The sequence below is a fragment of the Olea europaea genome, unplaced genomic scaffold, assembly GCF_002742605.1.
Source record: "Olea europaea var. sylvestris unplaced genomic scaffold, O_europaea_v1 scaffold2665, whole genome shotgun sequence".
Classification (NCBI taxonomy): domain Eukaryota; kingdom Viridiplantae; phylum Streptophyta; class Magnoliopsida; order Lamiales; family Oleaceae; genus Olea; species Olea europaea.
This window is the reverse complement of record NW_019245020.1, coordinates 68,595-81,955: the sequence shown is the minus strand read 5'-3', so window position 1 is coordinate 81,955 and position 13,361 is coordinate 68,595. Positions and strand designations below refer to the sequence as shown.

Below are 13,361 nucleotides of genomic sequence, written 5' to 3'. Positions count from 1 at the left end.
AATTCAGTGTTAAAATACAAGTACCTCTAAAAGTAACAAAGGTACTGGAAGAACTTCACCTAAACAATCTTCAAGGTGGTGCCACTTTAATAGAGAGTTGGAGTTTCTCTCTTAAAAGATTGTTGAAAAGGATAAGCGTAAGGCCAAAAAAGCGCTAAGCGAGTTATGAGGAACTTGAGAATACGTGGTACTCATGTGTGTGTTCTTACCGATATTGTCATATGGAATAACTGGTTCAAAGTTACACGCTACCTTTGATTTCGACTATACTTTGTTTGAATTACACTATTGTTAGATTCAAATAGAAAGATATATAATCATTATGCATTAGTATAGTATACTATGAATATAAGACTTGTTAATTTTGAACAAGTGGAGGATTGCTATGATTATGTTGTTTAAAACCAATAACAATAATTTTTTTTTTTGGTCCATGCGATCGTATGGTTATATGCCGAGACCATTTGGTCTCGGCATGGGTAAACCATGTGGTTGCATGGGTTTGTACCATGCGACTGCATGGTACAACTTTTTGACCCCTTTTTTGGCCGTTGAAAATTTGAAATTTGTGACTTTTCATTTGATTTTTTGGCATCATTTCGTACTCCTGGTCGATGGCTATATATAGGAGAGCCATGTTTGAGGAAAAGATGTTAGAAAAATATCTTGCAATCATACTTTGTTCTAAGAACAATCAAAATCCCTATTTACATTCATATTCAATCCTTGTGCTCTTCAAGTTTTCAAGGATTTTCACTTGTGCTTTGGTGATTAATTCTTGTTAAGGCTTGTTCAAATCCTACAAACCATTTGCTATCAACCTTCAAAACATCTCAAATCAATAGGAGAAGGGGCAAATATCGTTTGAGAACAACGATATCATGTTCAAGCTATTCATTGATACAAGTTTGTGATTATCTTGTTATTGGCATTGCCGGTTCATGTTTCGTAATTTCTACTCCAACCCAGTGAAATTTTTACAAGAGCAATGGTGGCAAGTACTCACCTATCTCGATTCTATTATAGCAGCCAGATTGCTTTGAGCCAAATATTTCTTTTATGCACGTTGATATCAAAGGCAACTGTTCTTACCTCTGGTATAGTACATATGGGGCCGATAACTCTCAACCGAAGATCGAGAAAAGGCGAGTCTTTACAAATTAGAAGAAAAACTGTCCCTTTTCTTACACCATGTCGTGGTGATTGATTACTGACACAGGTTGAATTTGTTAAGAGATACTAATTATTGAGATATAGACCTGCATATAAAACTTATTTCTCTTAAAAATGTTGATTTTTCAATATGGAACTTTAAGTCTTAACATGTTAATTAATATGAAACCCTAAGTTTTAATATGTAATCAGAGCTCATTATGCTTAAACGAGCAATTTGATTGGACTAAGACTCTAATGAACACAAAACTTAAGATTGATCTAATTAAACAAGCCACTATCTTTCAGAGGCATGTTAAGAGATAAATCCTACATCGACTAATTAGATTGTGTTTGATTGGCTTTATTCTTTATGAACAATGTCATTTTTTTCATCTAGATTCCTACTTTTGAGGTGTTTGATTTGATTGGCAAATTTTTTCATGAAAAATATTTTTCAACTTTTAGTCATATGATCATAGTCCTCAAAAACAAGGAAACCATTTTTTTAAGGGAGGAATAATAATTTTTTTAATTAAAAAGTATATTGAAATACTAAATATGTAATTTTACTTGAGGCTATTTAAGTAAATATACCAAAGGTTAAAAATTGTAGTGCACCTAACAAAATTTATAGTGGTAATATAATCACGTTTTATGTATTGTCAATGATAAGACGCGCAAACTGTTCACTGACTTTGTTATCAATTAAAATTTAAAAGGATTAGTTGTGAACCTAGCAAATGTTTTTAAAATCAAAATACGTGCGAGCTCAGGATAGAATTGGCAAGCATTAACAGTGCAAAGCTATGTGATCGACCTTTAGCATAAACAACGAACCCCTATATTTAAGTTGTTTTCACTTTTTATTTCATATCAGCACAAATCGTTGTAAAAGTATGTGTGAATAAAAATGTAAAGCGTCGCTAAACAACCTATGGATGAAGAATAAATGGACACGTAATTAAAATATGAAAATAAAACATTCAGTTAGAAGTTCACTAATCAATTACTGCCATGTATCGTTAACAGAAATAACTAAATTGCTCCTATGATCCCATTAGACATCTATAAATAGAGATAGTTGCGAACAAACAAATGCATACAAAATTTGAACGTCCTCCTTTTAAATAGTCATTCTCTTCTTGCTCTTGCTCAAGTATAAAATAAGTGAATTTAAAAGGGAAAATCCCGATTAGATGGGAGGAATTTTTTAATCTCTTGTTGTTGTCAGTAATTCAAGTCCATATAGTGATATCATGCAATAATTTGTTTTTAACATGGAGCCAAAGTATGTAGTTACTGAAGGAACGAAAAGGGATCGGAAAACATAGCACAATCCAACACTAATTTTTGAGAAAAGTAGGACATAAAATATAGCTAACAAGATATACATAAAATGTGCAAGTTTTAATAAATATTTTAATTATAGAAGCTGATCCTATACAAGACAATGATACAAATATTACCGCAGTGAAAGAACAGTAACATAAATTAGAACATGAAAGAAGATGTAATCTAGGAAAGTATTCAGATAAATTAAGAAATAAAAGGGGGGCCATGTTTTTTTCATTGGCAACAAGTTCTTGCAATGCCCCTTCTGTTGGATTAATATTCAGCGACCAATGGAAGAGTTGTAGGGTGTGGGAATCAAGTAAAGACCATTTTTCCTTGACACAGTTATTCCTTCTCCCTCCGAGATGTCGACTTCACCGTGTTTCATTTCTTTAGGAAGTTTCCAGTCAAAGTGGTAGAGAAGTTGAGCTAAAGGAAGCTCAATATTTGCTAAACCAAAGTTCATACCTGGACAAAACCTCCTTCCGGCTCCAAATGGAAGAAATTCGAAGTTACTTCCCAAGAAATCAACTGAATTGTTCTCGAACCTCTCAGGTTTAAAGCTTTCTGCTTCAGGCCAATAATCTGGATCTCTTCCCAAAGCCCAGATATTAATAATGATTTTGGTTTTGAGGGGCATAGTGTAGCCATTAACTTCACATTCTTCCCTGCATGCTCTTGGAAGCAAAGGAATTGGAGGGTGCATCCTAAATGTTTCCTTGATTACCAACTTGAGATATTTCAGCGATTGAACATCGCTCTCTTCAAATGTCTTCTTTTCTTTAGCAACTTCTCTTATTTCAGCTTGTGCCTTTGCCATCACACGAGGATTTCTCATCATTTCTGCCATAGCCCCGTCGATTGTGGTGGATGAAGTTTCAGTTCCAGCCGTAAACAAATCCTGCAATCACTACAATTGTTATTGATGTTGGACTAATAAATGCTAAGAAGAAATAAATAAAATCATATATATGAAATACTTACAAAAATGATTGCTTTGATGTTGTCATTAGTTATTGGAACAGCAAGTTCTCCACTTTGTTGTAATCTGAGTAGAACATCAACTATGTCTTCACCACCTAAGACACCATTGCCTCTTTTGGTTTTAGCTAGGCTATCTCTATGCTCATTGATCATGGAGTCAAGAATTGCATCAAGTTTACCCCGCATCTTCCACAATCTATTTTTATTCCAACTCATGATTTGTAGCAACTTTGAAGAAGGGAAAAAATCAGCCAATGCAAAGCCTCCAGCCAAGGCTGTTCCTTCCTTCATCAGCATTATCAAATAGTCTTTGTCTCTTAGTACTTCACCGAATGCTGCTCTGCATGTCATCGAACTTGTAAATGAGAATATTCTATCAGTTAGGTTGATGGGTTTCCCAGAAGATGATTGGATAGTTTTCAAAAGATGTGAAGCCTCCTCTAGCCTTATGGAGCCAAATGATCGAACATTTTTGGTGCTTAAGAGCTCCAAAATGCATAGTTTACGCATTTGCCTCCAATATTCGTTGTATGGACTAAAAGCAATATCAGTATAGTCGTACCACATAATTTTACATCCAATACTTTCTGGCCTATCAGCACAAGCAGGATCATGAACCTTTAGTACATCTTTGGCAGCTTCACGCGATGATATGACAATTGCTGGAACTTCACCAAGCTGTAGATGGACTACTGGACCGTACTTTTTAGTTACATTTCTTAAAGCATGATGAGGGGGTGCACCAACCAAGTGGTGCATGTTTCCAATCAAAGGCAGCTTCCATGGACTTGGAGGTAATTTTATGTTCTTGTTAGAGGATTTCGGTTTCTTCAATCCCTTAACTAAAAGAAAGATGAAGGCTATGAAAAGTAAGAGAGTGGTGAAGTTGAAGGGAAGAAGCCGAAATTCCATTGTTTTTCCTCCAAGTTCAGTCGTCTGTTTTGTTTGTAGTACTTAATGCACCAAAAATGTCTCGTATATATAGTAGGTTGTTGGTATGTGTATCAATATTGACTGGAATTTGCATACATAGAAAAATTATTCTATTTTGAAATTTTCACTGACTCTTAAGATGTTTTTATTTTGGTGTATGAATTGGAACGGTATAATAATCATAATTCAAGCCCCCTGAGACATAGTTTAGTGGTGCAAAGGATAGAAGTGAGATTATCTCACGCCTTGCTGGCAGCCGCAGTGTGGGAGTTCGATTCCTAAAACATGAAATTGGATTCTTTGTATGAGTATTGTACAAACAGCTTTTATTTTCTGACCTATTGGGGCACATCCTGGGATTTATCTCCCTCATAAAACTCTAGGGGCGGGATAATGGGGGCCCTAAGATTGGGGTTCAACCTTTTTTAATAATCATAATTCATCTGTCATCATTCTTTGCGTTTCACAGGATTATTCCCTAATTTCGGTTGCTTTTCACATTCCCGGTGCCAATATTGACTTGCAGAGCTTTTATTCGTAAGTAGCCTGCCAAGGTACTAAAATTTTCTACGGTCAGACTAGACTAACCTGATATAGACATTCTATTCAAATGTAATGGTAAGACTACATTAAACACAGGTCATCCAACTATGAATAAAGTTTTATTTTAGTTACTCGAATTTTCTCTAGTCCTAAACTCATCACCGAACTATAAAATTTCGTTCAACTTGATCATCAATATCGATTTTGTCATAAGATTTAACATCAATTCAGGTGTGGTGGACCAATTTTCTTATATGGACTCCTTGTGATGCTAGTTTCATACATTCACTGGACAACGATGCAAATATGCGTTATTAGTAATACAGTTGTGTTATTAAAATGTGAATTTTAAAACAATCGAGAACTTTTGAAAGGTAAAACATGTGATTTTATTGTACAACTAGACGGCGAGTCAGAGTCTCATAGCATTCATATTGTCTAAGTATGATGAATCACTTGTTATGAAGAAAAGGAAGTCAAATTTTGTGATGGGATCCTTGTAGATTACCGGACTGTAATGAAATTAAAACATCGACGTTGAATCTGAAATTAAGAAAATTCCAACTGAAATGAAACGTCACTCAAAGCTGTAAATGACTTCCAAATGTACACACCTTTGATCAGAAAGACTTTTCCCCCATTTTTTTGCGGTTATCTTCTGTTTGGCTAGGCTTGTTTCAATTTGATTATATTATAAATAACCCAGCTTCTTGCATTTGTTTGCGTGTGTTTGTATTTTATTTTATGTTATTATTATTATTTTTACCCCATTGAGCATATTAATATTATTATTGTTAGAAAAAATACAGAAAGAAAGTAGGAATATTGTTGGAATTATAAAATAATGAAAAGTAACATGACAATAAATAGAGTAAGGGTTTGTTTGATTGCAAAGATGGAATTTGAGTGCAAAAAAAATGAATTTCAAAAGGGTCTGTTTGATTGCAAAGATGAAATTTGAGTGCAAAAAAAATGAATTTCAAGGAATTGAGTTGTCTAGAAATTGTTTTCCTATAAATTGTAAATTATTGTGTTTGATTAATATAATTTTTTACATGAAAAATGTTGAAATGAAAGTGTTTTTTTGGTGTTCGTTTGACTTTATTTTATATGAAAATTGTCAATTAAAGGGATAAAATTTACTGATATTAGGGATGAATTTGTTTCCATTGCCCAAAAAATAAGAAAATTATTTATCTTTTGGTGTTTATTTGGCTTTATTTTACATGAAAATTGTCAATTAAAGAGAAATATTTGTTTACAACAATTCTTAGAATTTGTTTCCATTGCCGACAAAATTAAAAAAAAATGGAAAAAAAAATCCAGCAGCCAGGAATTCCCATTATCACCATTTTGGTGAGAATTCTAATTCCTTGATTTCATGGAAAATGCTGACGTAGCAAGAAAGTGGGAATTTCAATTCTAAGGAAAATTTTGGACAATCAAACAATCAAAAGTTGGAAAATGGATGAAATAAGGACAACACCTTCTTATATAGTATGGGGATTTCAATATTCTATTAATTTTACATTAACACAAAATATGTTACAATGAGACTTTGTAACCGTCGATTGATTTAAAATATTAACTAGAGAATTGAAATATATTGAATTTATTGTTACAATTTCTCATTCACTTTTTATTTTTATTTTATTTTTTTCCAACAAATATAAGATGGGACAGTCATCGGGTATACTTTTAAATGAAAATAGTGACCAAAATTTAAACAAATAGAAGGTAAGATATTTTTATCTTATTTAAATATTTATATGTAGTTTAGCATACGTACGTGTAATTTTATTGATGTGTACGGCTATTTATTTTGTGATGTGATCTATATGCTCCAAGTTTTTAAATATTTTATTTACTTCATAATATTCAGTCGCAAAGGGCGGCGAGGTCAATGGGGTCCCCTAACGAGGCTGAGAGGACCGTGCTATATACACAGCACGGTTCACACCAACTTTCACAGCCCCCTCACATCGGGGGGGAGCACGGTAAAAAAAAAAATAAAAAACAGGTGGGGCCCCCTCATTGTGAGGGGCCTGTGAAACTGAGTGTACAGCTCGGTAAAAACCAGGCTGAGATTGGAGAAATTTTTTATTTTAATATTATTATGTTTTGTTTTTCAAATTTCTTCTCATAGTTTAATTAGGTACTCATTGGATTCGAGTCTTCACTTTATCATTGATAATATTCTAATGTCTCAGTAGTTAGTTCTTATCTTTTTTTTTTTTTTTTTTTAATTAGTAAGTTTTCTTCTTCATGGTGTTTTCCAAAGGTATTAATTGGTCAAGTTCGCTTGATTCAGCTTGGCCCCACGGCACCGGGGGGCGTGGGGGTCTCTAGGAGCCAACATGAGACGGCTCCTTAATTTTAATTTTATTTATTTATTTATTTTTTGGGCACGGGTTGTCTCATCAACTAGGCGGTTGGCAAGGAGAGCCCAACTAGCTCATGAGTTACTCGTTGGCTAATTAAAAAATAAATGAAAATTTTTTAGTTATATTTTAATGTATTTTTTTTATTTTTAAAATCAGCTGAAAAAATAAATTTGAAGCTGTAAAAGCTCTCATTCTTATTTGGGTTTGGGACCGACCATACAACATGTGGGGAAAATTAAAATTGAGCAAATTAGTGTTTCATGAATAATTTTTGTTAAAAACTTAAATAGATACACTTTAGTTTACCAAATAAAATAAATTGAATTTTCTAGTTTACTACCTTCATTACCTGTATTTGCAAGATATTAAATGTGACAAAACTCACCTTCATCGATTCAGTGGTGTACGTAATAATGTGCTTCTATTCAATTAAAATATTGTCATCATGTGCTATAACTTTATCTAGAATAGTATAACCCGAAATGTGGGGGTTAAAATTAATCTTATGAACTTATATGAGAAGTTCAAAGATATATGGATGCAATATTACAAGATTGCATAAGAATTCTTAATTAAGGAATTGTGGGGGTAACTTAATTTAAAAGTTATCGTATCCTGTACCTTTTAATCATAGAAATACATCTATGATGGAGAAAGGTAGAGAATGCCTTGTAAGAATGAAACACACTAAGTCTAAATTGGACTAAATGGGTAAAAGCAGATTGTGGCGCATGCAAAAACAATGGAATATTTAAAGAATATTCATTGAAGATCATTGTAATAATTCAATGATGAAAAGTGAATACCCAAGGATGGAAATATCCACAAATAAAAGTGATTGACTAGTATAATGATTTGAAAGAAATCATCCAACGGTGTTTTGAAAAATCAATAAGGCTTTAAAGTAAGTGGGTAGCATGTGGCTTCTTGATGGTGACAAGTTGTATCTATCAAATGAATCGATCATTGGCTAGCTATATTTTGATAAGATACTAAGTCACATAAAATGAGAAGTAAAGACATAAAAGTCTTAAAAGTGACGTCACAAGGAAATTATCAAAAGTGAAATAATTTTCGAAGAGAATTTAGCGGATCCTTCAACTAGACCACTAAATAAAACTTTAGTGGCATCTACTTCAAATAGGATGGGGTTGAAACTCCTAAACTATAAAGGTCCACTAATGACGGCAACCCTACTCATCGCTTACTCAAAGGGTTATCGAGGTGGGTTACGAAATGATGTGAGAAAGGAAATGTTACAAGCACGCCTTCTTAGTACGAAAGTAGCCTATCAATTTGTAGTCCGAGTGGAACGTCAAATGGGTGGTTCAGGATGAGGGAAGGCTCCTGTTGAAGAGGTTAAGTCAACCAAGGTGAATTCTAGTGATCTTAAGGGCAAATCTTGTATTCCTGGGGAGGGACCACAATGTTACAAATGCAAAGAGTATGGACATTATGCTGTTGTATGCCTTACTCGGGACAAAAAACTTGCCTATGTTTGTGAGAAAGATTTAAGGATTATGGAAGCTGTTGAAGGAGAAGAAGAAATTGAGGATGTGGAAGATGGAGAAGAAGAAGAACATTTGGTTGCTATCACTCTACCTAGTTGTGTTATTCAACGAATCTTAGCAGGTCATAAGATGGACACAGACATAAAGGAAGTTTGGCGCTGTACTAACATTTTTCACACCCGCTTTGAGCATGATGGTCGGCGTTGGATGTTATTATCGACAATGGGAGCAATATGAATGTTATCTCAGAATGAGTGGTGAAACGTTTGGGATTAAAAATGGTGCAGCACCCTACTCCTTACCGTATTAGTTGGGTCAATGAGACCACTACTGTTCCAATGACGTCTCGTTGCCTAATTAAATTTTCACTGGGCAAAAATTATGTGGATGAAGCATGGTGTGACGTGATTCCGATGTCAGTATGCCACATGTTACTTGGTTGACCATGGTTGTTTGGTAGGCGAGTGTCCTATGATGGTTACAACAACTCTTACTCGTTTGTCTTCAAGGGAAAAAAATTAATCTTTGATCCTTTGAAAATATCCGAATTTGAATCCTCTAAGGTGCTCACATTTACAGATGAAGTGGCTCTCCTTACTTGAAACAAGTTTTTGAAAATTGTGGCCGTTGAGAATTCTTTGGTGATGTTGTTGGTTACAAGCGAGAAAAAACAGAACGATGGTCGTATAACTTTGGAGTTGGCCGAATTGTTGGAGGATTTTAAGGATGTCATGCCGAATGAATTACCAAATTCTCTTCCTCCCATGCGGGATACTCAGCACATAATCTATCTTATTCCTAGATCTATTTTACCTAATTTACCTCACTATTGCATGAGTCCTATAGAAAATGAGGAACTTAGGTGCAAAATTCAAGAGTTGCTAGATCGCAGGTTTATACGTGAGAGTTTGAGACATTGTGCCATGTCGTCTCTACTCACTCCTAAGAAGGATGGCAGTTGGCGGATGTGAGTGGATAGCTGGGCTAAAAATCTCCCAATTCCCCGCCTCGATGATATGTTGGATTTATTGAGTGATGCTTCCATTTTTACTAAGTTGGATCTTCGGAGTGGGTATCACCAGATTCGTGTTCGGACCGAGGATGAGTGGAAGACTGCTTTCAAGACGAAGGATGGGTTGTATGAATGGCTTGTGATGCCCTTCGGTTTAACCAATGCACCTAGTACTTTTATGAGGGTAATAACACAAGCATTGAAGCTAGTATTGGGTAAATTTGTAGTTGTCTATTTTGATGATATTTTAATTTTCAGTCAATCTGTGCAGGCTCACATTGACCATTTGAGGCGCATTCTAACTATACTTTGGGCAGAGCAATTATTTATGAATCGCAACAAGTGTTCCTTTATGCAATCACATGCTTATTTTTTGGGATTCATAATCTCTGATCAGGGCACAGAGGCTGACCCTATTAAAGTACAAGCAATTACAACTTGGCCTGTCCCTCGATCATTTTCTGATGTTCGAAGTTTTCATGGGCTGGCCACATTTTATAGGCGTTTCATCCGACATTTTAGAACCATAATGGCGCCACTGACTGAGTGTTTAAAGGCCAAACAATTTTTATGGTTAAAGGCAGCTGATGCGGAATTTAAAGAAATTAAAATCAGAATGAGAGAGGCTCCTGTTTTGAGGCTTCCAGAATTTTCTAAGGTTTTCGAGGTAGCTTGTGATGCATCACATGTGGGTATTGGGGGCGTTCTCAAACAAGAGGGTCATCCAATTCCATTCTTCAGTGAAAAGCTTAATGAGGCATGGCGTCAATATTCAGCTTATGATATGGAATTCTATGCTCTGGTTCAAACACTTAAACATTGGCGTCCCTATTTGCTACACAAGGAGTTCATCCTTTTTACAGATCATGATGCCTTGAAACATCTTCATTCACAAAATAAGTTGAGTGCCAAACATGCCAGGTTGATGGATTTTCTACAACAATTCGACTTTGTCATTCGCCACAAGTCAGGGGCTGAAAATAAGGTGGCTGACTCACTCAGTCACCGTCTGCATTTGTTAGCGTTATTTTCAGCTAATTTTGTGGGATTTCAATCTCTTAAATCCCAGTATGAGGATGATCGGGATTTTGGCCCAGTGTGGAAGGCATTACATCCCAACTTTGTTGCAAGTAATGTGGATTATTCCCAAGTAGGTGCTACAGAAACAGGTACTGAAGATACAAATGCTACTAAAGTGGAAGATTATGTCATTAAAGAGGGGCTTCTTTTTTTTTTTTTTTTTTTGAAGTCACGATTATGTATACCAGGAGGATCTTTTCGTGATTTTCTTGTTGAAGAGTTGCATGGAGGGGGACTGGCTGGCCATTTCGGGCACGCCAAAACGTACGATCTGATTGCTGATCGATTTTTTGGCCTCATTTAGGGCGTGTTGTGCATCAAGTTGTTGATCATTGTCGAGTTTGCCAACTCAACAAAGGCGGTAAGCAAAACACGGGACTTTATACGCCTCTATCCATTCCAAGCAAACCTTGGCAAGACCTTAGTATGGATTTTGTTTTGGGGTTTCCAAAAACATTATGACACAATGATTCTATCATGGTTGTGGTGGACCTTTTTCAAAAATGTCCCACTTTATTCCTTGCAGAAGGACATTTGATGCTTCAAGGGTCGCAGTGTTATTTTCACAGAAGGCAGTAAGGTTACATGGGGTTCCTTCTACTATAATTTCTGACAGGGATGTGAAATTCATGAGTTATACTTGGAAGACACTCTGGGCTACAATGCGTTCTAAGTTATTATATTCTAGTGCTTTCCATCCACAGACGGACGGGCAAACGGAAGTGACGAACCAGAGTGTGGGAAATCTTCTTAAAAGGGGTTTTTTTTTTTTTTTTTTTTTTTGAAGTCACGATTATGTATACCAGGAGGATCTTTTCGTGATTTTCTTGTTGAAGAGTTGCATGGAGGGGGACTGGCTGGCCATTTCGGGCACGCCAAAACGTACGATCTGATTGCTGATCGATTTTTTGGCCTCATTTAGGGCGTGTTGTGCATCAAGTTGTTGATCATTGTCGAGTTTGCCAACTCAACAAAGGCGGTAAGCAAAACACGGGACTTTATACGCCTCTATCCATTCCAAGCAAACCTTGGCAAGACCTTAGTATGGATTTTGTTTTGGGGCTTCCAAAAGCAGTGCGACGCAATGATTCTATCATGGTTGTGGTGGACCGTTTTTCGAAAATGTCCCACTTTATTCCTTGCAGAAGGACATTTGATGCTTCAAGGGTCGCAGTGTTATTTTCACAGAAGGCAGTAAGGTTACATGGGGTTCCTTCTACTATAATTTCTGACAGGGATGTGAAATTCATGAGTTATACTTGGAAGACACTCTGGGCTACAATGCGTTCTAAGTTATTATATTCTAGTGCTTTCCATCCACAGACGGACGGGCAAACGGAAGTGACGAACCAGAGTGTGGGAAATCTTCTTCGATGTCTTATAGCTGATCATGTTACTTGCTGGAATTTAATTTTACCCCAAGCAGAATTTGCATTTAATAATTCAGTTAACAGGTCTACTGGGTGTACCCCCTTTGAAGTAGTGTAGAGGTTTCGTTCTCAAACTCCATTTGATTTAAGTTCCCTACCATTACCTGCTCGGCTTCGTAATGCAGCTGTGGACTTTGCTCATTATATACAGGATACACACAAAGAAGTCAGATGACGTCTTACTCTCAGTTCTGAGCAGTATGCTAATGCAGCCAACACCCATCGTCGAGAGAAGCAGTTTGCCATTGACGATCTTGTTCTTGTTTGACTAAGGCCTGAACATTTTCCTCCAAGGAGTTATAGCAAGCTCCACGCATGTAGCTTGATCCCTTTCGTATACTTAAGAAATTGGGATGAAATGCTTATGTTGTTGAGTTGCCCTCTTACCATAACATTAGTCCCATTTTTAATGTTGAAGATCTTACAGAATTCAAGGGTGAGCTAAATGACAGTGTTTCTTCAGGAGTTTCTGCGAGTAATTCAATGGGCGATGCACACATTCCTAGTGTCTCTAAATCGCGAGAAGAAATAGACGCAATATCTGACCATCAATTTGTTACTACTCGTCGTGGGGGTTATTACAAATTTTTAGTCCATTGGAAGAACAAGCCACATTCAGAATTTGTTTCGCTTCAAGGTGATGAATTACGACGCCTCAATGCTACGCTATTTGAGTCCTGTCTCCAAGCCCACTTGCCGGAGTCAAGTCTGTTAGGATGGGAGGAAATTGGATATGAATAATCATATGGATTAACTTGAAGAGTGTTGCTGTTGCTATTTTGTAGTTATTTTTATGTTGCTGGAGTCCAATATTAGTGAATAACTTATTAGATAAATAAATAGATAGGTAGGGGGTTTATGGTAGTTGGTTGGTTTTCTTTTGTTATTTGAAGCGTGTTGCTTCAGGGAGAAAGTCCCAACATTTTTTATTCAATTTCAGTCCATTTTTTATCAGCAATAAAGTCATTTCTTAGCATTATTTCTCAAGTTATTAACA

At 35.9% G+C, this 13,361-nt stretch overlaps 3 protein-coding genes across 3 annotated transcripts; 2 read left to right on the top strand and 1 right to left on the bottom strand.

Annotated features, from left to right (window-relative positions):
* Positions 1-2,552: 2,552 nt before the first annotated feature.
* Positions 2,553-4,408, bottom strand: LOC111383353 (premnaspirodiene oxygenase-like). The gene is made up of 2 exons (XM_023007461.1): positions 3,472-4,408; positions 2,553-3,388 (listed from the first exon to the last, which is right to left on the bottom strand). The coding sequence occupies exons 1-2, from the start codon at positions 4,381-4,383 to the stop codon at positions 2,768-2,770; spliced, it is 1,533 nt and encodes a 510-aa protein (XP_022863229.1). The 5' UTR covers positions 4,384-4,408; the 3' UTR covers positions 2,553-2,767.
* Positions 4,409-9,120: 4,712 nt separating this feature from the next.
* On the top strand, positions 9,121-9,813 carry LOC111383357. The gene is made up of 3 exons (XM_023007466.1): positions 9,121-9,239; positions 9,303-9,405; positions 9,451-9,813. Exons 1-3 carry the CDS (start codon positions 9,121-9,123, stop codon positions 9,811-9,813), a joined length of 585 nt encoding a protein of 194 aa, XP_022863234.1.
* Positions 9,814-9,858: 45 nt separating this feature from the next.
* LOC111383356 lies at positions 9,859-13,105 on the top strand. Its single transcript, XM_023007465.1, has 6 exons — positions 9,859-11,023; positions 11,239-11,377; positions 11,461-11,693; positions 11,857-12,388; positions 12,516-12,620; positions 12,763-13,105. Exons 1-6 carry the CDS (start codon positions 9,859-9,861, stop codon positions 13,103-13,105), a joined length of 2,517 nt encoding a protein of 838 aa, XP_022863233.1.
* Positions 13,106-13,361: the final 256 nt, after the last annotated feature.